The following is a 14,734-nucleotide window of genomic DNA, read 5'->3' as shown; positions in this document are numbered from 1 at the left end:
ATAACGTGCGTCCCAATAGTCAATTTCGCAACTAAAATCTTTCACATGTCAATATTTAACGTTGAATGTAAGGATGAACGCTGATTCGCGGTAAATCGAAATCATCACGTGTTGAGGACGGGTGCTGATTCACGATAAATTCTAGAATTCAGACCAGATTGATAATATCCAACCAACTCTTGTCATATCTTGTGTTCTTGTTATTGCGACCTCTAGCTGGTCTTTTTTCTCACTTGATTACATTTCCTTGATGCGAATCCAATCATTTGAGCCCACTAGTTTCCTCTAGATCCATCACTTGGCCGATCAAGAAGAATCAAAGATGCTTGAGCTCCATGTCTGATTCCAACAAATACAAAGGCTTCTCAAAGAATTTGCATTGTGCAATTGAAGAATCAAAGTTTCAATAACACTCTCAAGGAATAACAAAAATGAAACGAAAAAAGGAATTGACCGGTTTTCGAGTAGACTCTAAAACCGAACTGAGCCGAGAAGGTCGATTCCAAAGTTTGCAAGATAGGTTCTAGATTCAAAAAATTGGAATTTGGCTCCGACGAGTTGGCTTTTAGGTTTCAGTCCGAGGTACACTTACACCGAATCACTCGCTTCTAATTGAATGTGCAAATTAGAATTCACACAACATTGACCTGATAGAAATACCGACCATTTTTAATTACTTTGCTTTTTGGGAAAACCTATAAACAATAAGTAGTCAAATAGTTTTATACAAAAGTTAAGCAAAATTTTTATGGAGACTATAGGATCAAAAGGCACGTGGATCCTCTACTTTATTCGACCAAAAGAATATTATGAAATTAAGGCGAGTGTTGAATTGTTTGGATTTTTATGTCTCTTGACTATACCTTATCAATTAAACGCCTTTTGTAAAATGTCTGTAGAGATAATACCATTTAAGGTTCACGAACTGTTTTATTTGTGCGCTGTCGTTCTTGAATTGTGTGCAATGTAATTCTTAAATTGCATAAGCATTTTTTTGTGATGCAAAATGCCCCAAATTAATATCTGCATGATTCATATACCTTCCGTTGGGGTTTTGTTACGATATGGCGTTGTGATTAGAAAGAAAAATAAAATGTTGCGAGTTACTATTTGTCGTCCTCAACCTCGTAATTGCTCAGCCAAAGCTCCTCCGGAGCTTGTCTGTTGTTGCCTACTACCACCTGGACCTCCGGGAGCTTTGTTGCAGCTGCCGACAATGTGGGAGTTGATGAAGAATCCACTTCGGCCAAGCTTCGAGCTTGAGTGGCCATGGCGGTCGGAAGCTTCGAAGCCAGATCCAACCTCGAAGCTTGTGGCCGCCATGCCTAGCAGCTACAAACAAATGCTTTCGGAAGTCCAGGTGGTAGCAGGGATCAACAAACGAGTGTTCGAGGAGCTTTCACCAAGCAACGCGAGGTTGAAGAGGATGAACAGTAGCTTCGAATGCCCAATAACTTTAACTTCAGTTTTTCTTTTTAACTTTTCAGATGTGGCGTCATGCGAGCCTCACATCAACGCCATATAAGATTTTTAACGGTTTTTATAATCCAGAATCCAAGAAACGTAAATGTACCACTCTAATATCAATTTGAGATTATTGGTTTTAAAGAAAATTTGACATAAATGTGTCGTGATAATAGATGCAGTCTCAAGCTTTTTATGGGTTTTTCCTCCCGTGAAAACCTTAGAAACGACAGGTAAGTGTAACGTATGACAGCCACGTAACACTCACGTGGCTTAAAATTAAACAAAAAACCTATTTCAAACATTATATGCAAAGAAAATCTTTAAAATAAAGAACAAAACTTTTTGCAAAGGCAACGGAGGTCGGTGGAGTCTCCTTCCGGCCACCGGCGAGGGTGGCCAGACGGTCTGGCCAAGACCCTCGTTGCGCTCAGGCAAAGGAGACGCCACCGCCAACCAACGCTGACGCACGCGCGCACGGTTGGAGAGATAGAGACCGCGAGGCCGCAGCCCTTGCCGGCCTCGCCCACTGGCAGACAAGGGCCGCAGCTCCTCGCCCATGGCCGGCGAGGTCATGCCCATCGGCGACGGCCTCGACCTCGACCGCTTCATCGCCAGTCTCCTGAACCCAAGCCATCCGACCTCCCTACCCGTTTACTCCCGAGTCAACTCACTCGGTCCCGAACTCGAAGTCACCAACAACCAAGACCCCCGCGCACGCGGTGCCGACCTCCTACCCGTCCACGTAGTCTCCCACGTGGCATTTACAGCTGGGACACCATTTTCGTTGCATGCACTACAGTCGTCACGACAATATCATTCACCTTCTCGGGGTCTCATGATGATGTCGTCGTCGTGTCCACACGGGCCCCCTCCAATTCAATGCTCTCCCTCGCGTGGCACCGCAAGCTCTCGCCGCGGTGACGCATCATGACGTCATTAAGCAAAAGTGGTTTTTTGGTAGATTAGTAGCGGGCACGCACTTTCGAGTTGACGATGTCTCCGACGGGGGCGATTTCCAATTAAAAATAAACGGGAGTCCCTGGGCCGAAAACGTGTCCAGTCGACACGCTTTTGCACGATCTTTTTCAAGTCGGCGAGCCCGCCAAGGCAAGCGGATCCTCCATCCAGGCCTCCACATCGAATCAGCCGATGGGCTTTTCCGATGTTTCGGACCCGCGAGGCCACCCCGCGCAGCAAATCTCGAGACGACCAACCGCATATATGTTAAGATATCAATTTCCTTCGTCATGTAGCAAGAGCATTGGGGAGGTTATATACAGCAAAGGATCGCCACCATTTTAAAATGAGTCATACATGAGTGACACATGCTCACGGACTCGATTTTATAATTGGTGCTTTCTATATTGAACATTACTTGGGAAACGAGTACAAATCAATTGCGGTTAACTCAGAGATCTCTTTGGACAGGAAAAAAATAAAAAAGACTCAAGATATCTCTCTAAATCAGTATGTGAGCTCTCCATGTTACACCGCGATCTGCTTCCATATTAAAATTGCTAACTGTTTTTGCAGATGCAAGATGATCTATCCATAAGTTATATAGGGCTATAAGGCTATAGGGCTATAGGGCTATAGGGCTATATCCTTTCCCAGAGCAAACACTCGGCGTGGGCGTCCCCGAATAGCTCTTTGTCCCGAGCGTTAGCGTTGCTCGCGGTGGAGCACGGCCCCGGCGCCGCCAGCGCCTCCGCCATTTGCATCCACATCGTCGGCGAATCCAGTGGCCACTCGTTGATGGCCGCAATCATGGCAGGCGGGAGGCTCACAGTCACTGGGGCCGCCTTGTTCAGAGCCCCCGACTTGCCGCCACCGCCAGTGCTGCCGGGGGGAGCTGCCCCCACCCGCCGCTGTAGTGCTGCCTCGTGAGCCGCCATGCGCACGTCGTCGGCACCCGAGCTCTCTGGGCGGGGGAGGCCGGTGGCCTGCGCAGGGAAGTTGAGGCAGGCGTTGCAGCCCCGGAAGTGGAGGGCGGCCACGTCGTAGGCAGCGGCGGCCATCTCCGGGGTGTCGAAGCTGCCGAGCCATATCCTCGTCTTCTTCCCGGGCTCGCGGATCTCAGACACCCACTTCCCCCATTTCCGCTTCCGGACACCTCTGTAGCAAGAGCTGGTGCCGCCGCGGCTGCTCCCGGCGTCCTCCATTTTCCGGTGCGACAGTAAGGGTTAAACCTCGGTACGGTGGTTTGACTAATGACAAAAGATTAAGAGAATTAATCATGACAAGATACTGAGTGTAATCCAGCTGCATGTATTTATAGACGAGATATTGCATGGGGAGAGGGAGGAGGCGAGCTTCCACGTAGCTTCAGAAATAAAGGAGGGAACATCATCTTATCAGATATTGCTAACTTTATCAAGTTTCTAAGCTCTGGCTATTATTAATTATATAACATGGAAAGAAAATCACTGAAAAGAACATAAACACCGCGTGACCGGAGTTAGGTAATTTCTATGCATCAAAAATATAAATGGTTACATAATAATCAACCGAATAACGTGAAATTTAATTAGCAAAGAATTAGCGAATTAGTGCGCAGATATCTTATGACCTTATAACTGATTTTGTCGCGAACACTATCGAGACTAGATCAACAGGGACTAATCATTTTTCATTTCCGAGCCTCGTAATTTCCCAAACGCAATTGATAAATTAGTTAAATAAAACAAGAGAAAAGGAGGGAAATTTAGACATGGGTGATGTGACGTTCGGGTTGGGGACGCGGTTTTGGAGCTTAGGTGGCCCAGAATCTACGCTCTGACCCAGTTAGGGAAATCCAATCCTAATGGTTACTTAATCAGCTGAACCTTTTTTTTGGTTCATGAGATAGATAGATAGATCACTTTAGAGAGTCTAGAGACACGACCCTATCTCTATGATATATCAATATCAATGTCACTCTCCTCTTTTTTTCTAATGGAGTTACATCATATGACTATGACGCTTTCACGTTAGTTTTGGGATTTAAACCTTAATTTACTGGAAAGTTGACGCGTTCCACAATTAGGAAGCTGATGATGGCCATTTAATCTAAGATTTTGTACCCAATAAGTACTGTTCTGTTTACTTTTACTTTGCCACAAAACATCCGAGCGATCCTCTTGTGGCGGCACTAACTTGTTGCATCGTTGTTCTCTCGAAATATGTGTGGCAATTTCACATATACGTAAAGAAGTGGGATTCAACGAATGAGAGGAGGGTTGCGAGAAAGAGTTTGATTCTGATACCGTAATAAAAAGTCTAATTGAAAATCTTAAATTTATAGAGGAAGGGAAACATCTAAAAAACATGTAAATCTTGTAAATAAGCGATGTGGCATAGTTTAACGAGATTGATCTATTAAGTTAATTGCCTAGAAGATACATATTCCCATATCCTTAATATCACGATACAAAAATTAAGTTAGATATAGGAGCGGTGACATGTTCATGCCACGTATTTGATGTACAAATTTGATCCCTTTTTTTTAACCTCCGTAACTTAATAGCAATGTAATTTTTAGATTTTATTTATTTCACGAAAAATGAATGAATGAATTTATTTAAAATAATCATTTATATCGCTTCGAAAAATTAATAAAGAAAAATATTTTTATCGCCCATAAAAGTATTTAAATATAAATTACTGTTGATAATGATAATATTTTCTGTTGATTAATTATTACAAATGATATAAGTGATCATTTTCAAATTATTTATTTTTCATCAAGACTTGGACTAATTTTGATTTGAAATAAGAATTACGGTGATTCTTTGCACAATATTGCTGAAAGTTTCAAAGCCCCGACGCGTCGCCCGAGGCAGAAGCCAAACTTTAGTATCCTACCAACCCCGAAAGCACGATGTCGAGTGATTTGATGCATCCAACGTGAGATGAAAATTAGTGCCGCTGCCTGGTCCCACTGGATTAGGAGTGAGTTGAGTCCTTCAAGATTACCATGATAGAGATTTCAAGTCATGAATTTTATACAATTGATTATTACAAATCTAATTGAACATTCGGGCATGGGCAAAATGTTCCACCATATAGAGTTGATTAGGAGCTTGGCGGCTCATTTAATTAATGTGGATTTGATTGGCTTGACAAGTCTAGACAATCTATTCTGCCCTATTGACCTTAGCTTGCCCAAATCAGCTCATTCCATCACTTTCGTGATAAATTTGATGTTGTTTTATCACAGATCCTGGGCCGCCCATTGATTAGGTCTGCATTACTCTTGATGTTGCCATTACCACCTCTGATGAACTCGCCATGAGCCTCTCAGCTATTAGCCTATTACCATCTTTCCCCTCTCTCTCTCTCTCGATCGTTGTCTACCTATTGCTCCGCCAACGCGATACTAGCCCCGCGTTCGAGCTCATCATCGTCAACTTGCTCATTGTCAACACCCGACACACGTACACGCGCACGAAGAGGGGGGGGGTGGAGGTTGAAAGGGTGGCTCGTGCGGTGGGATGAGAGAGAGAGAGAGAGAGATGGCATGGTCCTTGTTGGAAAGGGTGGCTCGTGCGGTGGAGGTTGAAAGAGCCGTCGACAATGAACAATTGCTCCAAGAAATGATTCTCACGCTATCATCAAGTGGCATCAAGACTAATGCAAATTTAGGGGCTATGTAGAAGAATGAGTGGAGAATGTAAGCATGGAGACAACTTAGCATGTGATGATTTTGGATCGCCTGATTTCCGGCTGTGAATAGTGTTAAGATACATCACATCGCTTTAGTATGGAGTTTTAATGCAATTTATATACTATTGGGCTGTGTTTGGCAATCAAGATAAAATTCGAAATAGGATATGATTTATCCTATTTTACATTTGGTATTCGCTTAGAACAGGATAAAGTCGGATATAAGGGGAATATAGGCCGAATAAAATTATCCCATGAGGAGATGGGATAAAGGTAGATAGGATTTTAATGTCTATAATAGGAAAACTATTTTTCTCGAATAACAAACTTTTCAAATTAACCAAATTGAAATTATATTTCAATATAAATAATATTTGAATTATAATTTATATATTCATCTTTAATTATATCTTATAATAAACATTTAATCTATAAATTATATAGTTATACTTATTATATATTTTAGGTATTTTTGCATTTTAGGTATGTTAGTACAGTTTACTATTTGATAAAATTTTATTAAAGAATGATGAAAGGGGATTAAAGAAATAATAAAGAAAATAATATAAAAATTAAAAATAAATTAAAAATAAATTAAGGAATAGTGTTACAAGAGATTTTCACCATATATGCTTATGAACATTTAGGTTCATTTACCACTACTCGCGGTGGCCGTGATGGTTAGAGTTTTGCACCCTTACTATAAGGGAAGGAGTTCAAAACCTTGTGTCCTCATTGCGCGACTCACCGCGTCTCGTGGTCCTGTGGTGGCGACTTAGGTGCCTCGGGTTTACATCGTCGGTTGCCGGCTGTACGATAGTTCTCGGGTCAAAAAAAAAAAAAACATTTAGGTTTATTTACAATGATAGGCCATTACATGATATAATATGAATAATCCAACTTTAATATATATCCAACTTTAATATTGCGATACACCAAATAATAAATATGATATAAAAAAATATCAGGATTTCATATCCTATCCTATCTAGTCCTATCCCAATTAGAAATCCGGACGATCAAACGTAACCTTGATGTCTCTCCATTTTTCAATTTAAAATTTTGAGATGAACTTTTTCATGTAGTATCAAAGCTAGATTCAGTCTCAATTTATTTCATGTGCGTGCGTTCTATTTGTCGAGTTAAGATCATTCTTAATTCGACTTGCACGTGAAAAAAGACGTTGAAAGATCTCCCATAAGTTGAATATGACATTCATATGCTATTTATAGACAAGTGATCTCTTTTCAATTATTGATTAAAGCTACTTAATTGGACTTATTACAAAAGGATAATTTAGTGTTGAAGCTTTTCTAATTACGAAATCCAAGTCCTTGAACTTCTAAAATAAGGTTAAACGAAGGCAAAAGAACGCTTCAAGTGCCATAACTTTGGCCAAAGGGACACTTAAGTGCCATAACTTACGAAAGGTACACTTAAGTGCCACATTCGAAGAAAAACGGATCACTTGAGTGCCACTCCGGCCAAAACGCCAACATGGCGTTTTCCCGGTGAAGCGCGCCCAAAACGACGTCATTTTGCACGTTGACGTGGCCAAAACGCATCGTTTTGGGCCGACGACAAAAAAAAAAATTTTTTTTTAAAAATTAATTAAATTAATTTTAAAATTAAATTTAGTTAAAATATTTAAAAATAATAATTTTAAAATTAAATTTAGTTGAAATATTAAAAAATTAATAATTTTAAATTTTAAATTTTAAAAAAAAAAAAAAAAAAAGGAAAGCGGGGAGGTGGTCAAGGATTAGCCCTCGTCGCCGCCGCCGGAAGGGCCGTGTGACGGTGGGGGAGGGTCTGTCGGGGTCGCCGGGCCCGGCCGGGTGAGTCGGCGACCACGGCCGACCGAGCCGAGGGTCGTGAGCCCTCACCCAGATCCGGCAAGGGTCGGCGATCCTCGCTCGGTCGGGCCAAGGGCCGCCGCCCGTTGGGGCGACCCCGGCGGGCGGCGGCCCTTGGCTCGGTTGGGCGAGGGCCACGAGCACTCGCCCGGATTCGGTGAGGGTCGACGGCCCTCGGCCGCCAGCCAAGGGCCATCCGCCGCTGGGCAACCCTCGACCCGATCCGGGGTGAGGGAGCCCTCGCCGCCGGTCGGCCGGGTCGTCGCCCCCGGCCGGGGCCCGGTGACCCGGCCGACCCTCCCCCCCGTTTGCCGGGAAGGGCCGGGACGGGGACGGCGGGGCGGCGGCTAAGGGCTAATCCCTTAGCCACCTCCCCCACTTTTTTTTTTTTTAAATTTTTTTTAAATTTTAAATTTTTAATATTTCAACTAAATTTAATTTTAAAATATTTTAACTAAATTTAATTTTTAAATATTTTAACTAAATTTAATTTTTAAATTATTATTTTTAAATATTTTAAATAAATTTAATTTAATTAATTATTTTTTTTGCCACGTCAGCCAAAACAACGCTGTTTTTGCCATGTCAAGTGCAAAACGGTGTCATTTTGAGCTCGGTTCGCGGAAAAGTGCCACGTCGACATTTTGGCCGGATTAGCACTCAAGTGATCCATTTTACTCCGATTTTGGCACTTAAGTGTACATTTCGTAATTTATGATACTTAAGTGTCCCTTTGGCTAAAGTTAAGGCACTTTAGGGGTCCGCGCGTTGTTAAACGAATAAAAGTGACCGTTAGCGTAGTTTTCTTTGGGAAAAAATTTCTGACGTGCTATTCATATAGATTTTTGCCTCTTTCTACGTAGTTGATTCACAAAAATTCCAATCAATCAAATAAGCACTCTCTTACATGATGAAAACGTTTTCCGTTTTACGACGGAATACTGGCATGAGCACTCCTTGAAAGAGGGGAATTGGCTTAGTAAGAGAACATTTCAAGACTATTGTCTCACGTGGAAAAGTATCAAATTCAATTCATTTCACTTTGATTCAATTTATATCTAAACAAATGAGTAAAAATTAAATCTCAGATTAAATTGATATCATAGAAACTCAAGATAAATTATGAAAATATTTAGAACTCAATTAGCAAAATCAAAAGATTTATGACCGAAATAGCAAAAATGCAATATATTTAGAATTTTTTTAAACAATTTTCCCAAAAAAAAATTATAACAGAGGCACTTCTTTAGAACCATATTAGCAAAAATGTAATATATTTACATTTTCACAATTAGCAAATTGTGAAAATATTTAGGACTCAATTAACAAAATTGAAAGATTTATGATCAAATTAGTAAAAATGTAATATATTTAGAATTTTTTTTTTTTTGAATGATTTTCCCAATACAATATTATAATAGAGGCACTTCTTTAGGACTTGACTATGTGCACTGCGAGACGTTTGGATTAAATTATTTGGAGAAGTATCAAATGGTTTCGTGGTGGAGGCCCCCTTAATTAAAAGAAAATGGGGGCGGAGCCTTCCTGAAAGAGGGGCGAATGCGGGCCTCATTGACGGGTGGTTGCGATTGAACCAATCAATGTAGACCCGAGCCCACACTAATCTAGCCCATCGTGTATTCTAATGAGATTTGGGGGACACTTGGCAATTCCCGATTCGCACTCTATCTCGTCAACTGTGGGAACTTTGTCGGTCAACGCTGAAGGCATGGAAAGAAGTGGAAAGTTGCTGCTGCTTTCCTTTTGGTGGGGGCGTATGTGGAAACTTGCTGCTTCCCATAAGTCCTAAACGATGTTTCCTTCTTCCTTTGTTGGGTTACAGCAATGGATCAATTATTAAACTCCGCGACCAGAGGCTCCAGGGGTTTGAGATGAAACCTTTATGTTCTTTTCACTTCTTGAGTGGTCGGGACTGAAGATCCACGACACCCAGATTGTCTTCTTTCTCGTTCTAGGCAACCCATCCCTTTCCCCTTTTTTGGCAAGGAATAGGGATTCCCGATGTAATGCACCATCAATTTCATCACGCACCTTCTTTATTTATCGCACGAGTCTGTCGGTGAATTTCATAAGCTTTGGATTCAGCGAACGAGATCATTGTTGTGGTGATCACCTTTCTTCATCTTTTCTATGGGAGAAGTACCAGAGTAGTCGTGAATTTATTGTATAGGTATAAATTTAGTGATAAACTTTTTGGATTGGACCAATTTAGTTTTGAACCTTTTTTTCACTTTGGTACCAATATAGCCCGTTTTGGCAATTTAGGTTAGAAATTTCTAACGTAAATGCTAACCGTTTACGTGGCACGACCGATAATAATATGGAAATTTTCTTAATAATATTTCAATTATTTTTTGTTCTTTATTTTTAATATTTTAATATTTTTTATTTTTTCCTTCAGTTTGGTCGGTGAGGGCTAGCAATCCCTAGCCTAAGTGAGGGCCACCTAGTGGCTGAAATGAAGGGAAAAAGAAAGGAAAAAGAAAGGAAAGAAGAACAATAAAAGTCTATACAAATCTCAACAAATTATTAAAATATTATTAAAAATGTTAATGGTAGTGTTGGCTCAGCCACATAGATGGTCAACGTTTATGTTAGCGATTATCAGTCTAAAATGCTTAAATGGATTGAATTAGTATAAATGTGAAAACGTTTAGAAATACAATTGATCAAATTGAAAGTTTTAAGGTTAAATTGGTACCAATGTAATAAGTTAATGACTTTTTTGATATTTAACCCTTCTTTTTGTTGATAGATATATTTTGTTCATCGGAGTCGACCACCGTGCCCTTACACATGAATTGTACTAACTGGAAGCAATATAAGGTTTATAAGAGACCCTATAAAATCGGAAACCGGATAAGAAGTATCAAAAAGCAAACGGAGGAATTGAAACTTGATTTCGAAACGCTACCGACTACGGCGCATCCAGAAAGCCATCAAAAGAGATAACGTTGGTTCGAATTTCGATTCGACGAACCTGGGAGAGGTCTGGATTCGACGTGTCCAGCGTGTTGCGGGAGACATGGAAGTCAAATGAAGAGGCGGGACCGCGAGAAAGAATAGTCGGTTCTAGCTTTTGTTCTTTTGTCTGCGGGTCACCGTCGATTCTTTAGCTTCTGGATCGAAGGAAAGGGAAGGTGGTTGGTAGGTTCTTCAGTAAGTAGCAGAGGCATTGGATATCGTCAACCAGACAAAAGCGGGACCCACCTGGATATCGTCCAGGAAAGTTTTTGAAACACCAAAAGGTTCAAGTACTGCTGCTATAGATTCTGGGTTGAAATCCAGAGCACCTAAACTTACTTTCAAAGTTACTTCCATCAGAAAAAAGAAAAAAAGGAAAAGGGAAAAAAGGGATGGACAAATTAGCGCGCATAGAATTTTGACGATTGAGTTTGGGATATATTTCCCTATTCTTCCTTTTCCTATTGCTTCTTTTTTTTTTGGGGGCGGTGGTTTCTTTTTATTGAGAAATACGATAGCTAGATATCACAGAGTGGGCGTGGACCGAAAAGGGAGAGAAATGAGAGTGAGGAAGGAGGGGTGGATTTTGGAGATTAAGAATTGATGTGCATTTGCATGAGTTTCCTACAAATTAAATGAGTGCTTTGGCTAAACTAGACGAAAAGGTTCAAGTGGCGCTATTGATTCTGGGGTTGAAATCCTAAGGACCTAAACTTACTCTCAAAGTTACTTCCACCAGAAAAAGGAAAAACAAAGATGAATTCACGCATAAAATTTCAACGATTGAGTTTGAGATGTACCCCCTATTCTTCCTTTTTATATTGCCTTTCTCTTTTCTATTTCATTCTAATTTCAATTGAGGTACACGATGGATAGCCAGATGTCACTGAGCTGGTGCGCACCAAATCGAGAGTGAAGGTTAGTGAGGAGAGAGAGGGGATCTCAGAGATTAGGATTTGGTGTGCTAATAATGAGTGTCTTCTACAGATTAAATGAGTGCTATTAACGTTTTTTTTTCTCTCTCCTCCCAAGGATTCTCCACTTTCTCTCGTTTTCACACGGCTTTCTTCTTCAACTTTCGAAGAGGGCTTGAGGTAAATCTTTTCTTCCCATCCCTTTTTCCTCATAACCTCGTCACGGTGATTTATCTTCTTATCTATTATTTGCTTTGCTTTAAATTTATCTAGAATTTTTCTTAGCTTGCAGTTGGACTGCTTTTCTCTATTGTATAGCCGTGAAAATGAATGAAATGTTTTTTTGAATAAAACAAAAATTGGCCAAAATAGACCTTTCAACACATTGATGACGCATCGATCATCTGGACGGAGACGATTGAGTTTAGAAGATCATTATCATCAATTAATGGATCGATTGTAATCTAATGCATTTTTCTTTTCAAACTCAACACTGTTGAATTGCCCAGGTTCATATTGGGTGTAAAAATTATGCAGCAGCAAGTGGATAATCATTTTTTTAATAGCAACCCCCACCAATAAATACACAGGTCCAATATCATGACTTATTTATATTGTTCTTATTCTTTACAAGTCTCGAGTAACGATAGATGTTTATATGTTTGTAAAAAGGAAAACGATTAGCTAGTTGTCCTAAGTCTTTGGTGGCTTCTCCACCTCTAGTTTTTCGAAGGAAGGTGAACTTACTTAACCGGTTTCCTTGGGAACATTAGAATAGGAAATGCTCACTTAACTCACTAATTTTTGTGACAATTTTTGCATTATAGGCCACAGAGAAAGGCGATGACGAGCAAAAGAAATACTTTAGAAATTGCATATTATTGCTCCACATTGATCAATAATAATAATAGCTTGAGCCATACCCTAACATGCAATCAACTAAGACCTAAACATCAAGATGAAAGAGCAACTTGCCTCGTTCGCAAGCAAACCACGTCCTATCAAAACTAATTGACAACCATGATGACCGACACCGATAATTAGAGCAAAAGACATCTCATCTTTATTTGTCCAATAAGTGGTATCTTGGAAGTATTTGTCTGCATTTCTTGATCATGCATCTGCCCAAAAAACATTACATGTCTCTACTCACCATCCAAATCAAGTGAAAATTGAAAATTTTCAATTGCATGGTCAAGAAATAATTGAAAAGTGATTGCCCATCTCTTTCTTGCAATTTCAACCTTTTTGTACTATTTAACACGGTTTCTAGCATCTTTATCTTGAAAATTCAATTTCTCATACGCTCCTACCAAAACAAAAGACATTAGAATTGATTTTTATTTGTTCTAATCCATGCGTCGAAGGCCACTCGATTTTCTTTTTGGTTCCAGTATTCCCGCATGATGTGTGATGTAAAGAGTCGTGCTTTTAGGGGATGTCAAGTCAACAAAAGAAAAGTGATTTCGATCGGTACAACTTCTATTGTTTTTCACTTCTAGGAATTGAAAATGTAAATTTACCTTTTTAAGTGTAGATGATCATGATTATCGATTGATGGATCGATTATAATCTAACCAATTTTTTTTTTCAAACTTAACGCTGTTGAATTGCACAGGTTCGTATTGGGTGTAAAAACTATACACCAGCAAGTGAATAATCATTTTTTTATAGCAACTCCCGCCGATAAATACACAAATCCAATATCATGACTTATTATATTGTTCTTTTTCTTTGCAAGGTCTCAAGTGACTATTTGATAAAGATGTTTATACATTATTTGTCTGTAAAAAGGGAAATGATTAGCTAGTTGTCCTAAGTCTTCGAAAAGACATGGCTCCTCCGCCTCTAGTTTTTCCAAGGATGCTCAACCTAACCGGTTTCCCTGGGAACATTAGAATAGGAAACGCTCGCTTTGTGGGAACTGAGGAACGATTATCCTGCCATTTCTATTGTTGACTTTATGCCCTTATTGACAATTTTTTTTTTAAAGGAAAATTACGTTCATTACTCAAAAGAATACATAAATACAGTCTTCGTGATAATGCAAATTGAAACAGAGTAAGAATAAAGAAAAACAAAGCCAAATTCAAAACACAAAGATCATCAATGGAGCACTAGAAAAATCAAGTACATACTCGTTTGACAAGAACGGATTCATCGAAGAAAATTAGCGTTGATCACTATATTTTATGTCTTGATCAATGATGAGCACTTGTTGAAAATTCACTCTCTAATAATCATGACATTGCCTATTGGCGATGTGCACCTAAGTTCAACTTTCTTTATACCATCGTTGTATGGAGATAACCATAATAAGTTAAATAAACACATTTCTAACATGTGGAGGAGCAAATCTTTGTAATTCAACAAGACGCTAAACTCCCACCATTATCATTGAAGCTGGAGGCAGAGAATTTATACACGTACAAAACAGATGAGCATCGAATCCCCGAAAGCATATATATTAAACTCCCATATTTAAATCGAGAGAGAATAACAACCAAATCCAGAACTAGATTTGGAGAGTTCAAAATCACAAATTGAGAACTAGATGGGGAGAAGAGAGTTCCCAAATCTAAATCAAAATAAAAGAAAAAACAAGAAAGAACAATAAAATGCAAATGAAATCAACAATAGAAGGAGGGGAGGATGAGACTAGCTCAAACCCTCCCCATGGTTGAAGGTTGAAGAAGATTATTGGCAAAGAGTTATATTGACATTAACTCACTAATTTTGCGACAATTTTTCCGTGTTTCAAGGGGGAAGGCGTCGCGGGGATTAGAGCTGCCAACCCACCCCCGAAGGGGTTGTAGCCGGGTCTGACAATGGGGTAGGTATCTTTATCGAGGCCCTGATCCCGATCTT

The 14,734-nt window shown here is 40.0% G+C and overlaps 1 protein-coding gene across 1 annotated transcript; it reads right to left on the bottom strand.

Moving 5' to 3' along the window:
- Window positions 1-2,811: 2,811 nt before the first annotated feature.
- LOC104449822 (ethylene-responsive transcription factor ERF021) lies at window positions 2,812-3,695 on the bottom strand. Its single transcript, XM_010064092.3, has one exon. The coding sequence runs from the start codon at window positions 3,627-3,629 to the stop codon at window positions 3,066-3,068; it is 564 nt and encodes a 187-aa protein (XP_010062394.1). The 5' UTR covers window positions 3,630-3,695; the 3' UTR covers window positions 2,812-3,065.
- Between the last annotated feature and the right edge of the window lie 11,039 nt (window positions 3,696-14,734).

Source organism: Eucalyptus grandis, chromosome 6, assembly GCF_016545825.1.
Source record: "Eucalyptus grandis isolate ANBG69807.140 chromosome 6, ASM1654582v1, whole genome shotgun sequence".
Lineage (NCBI taxonomy): Eukaryota > Viridiplantae > Streptophyta > Magnoliopsida > Myrtales > Myrtaceae > Eucalyptus > Eucalyptus grandis.
Note: the sequence above shows the minus strand (reverse complement) of the source record. Positions and strands in the feature narration are given on the sequence as shown.

Coding starts and splice junctions, on each gene's coding strand:
- LOC104449822 (XM_010064092.3), bottom strand. CDS start 3,629: ATGGAGGACGCCGGGAGCAGCCGCGGCGGCACCAGCTCTTGCTACAGA.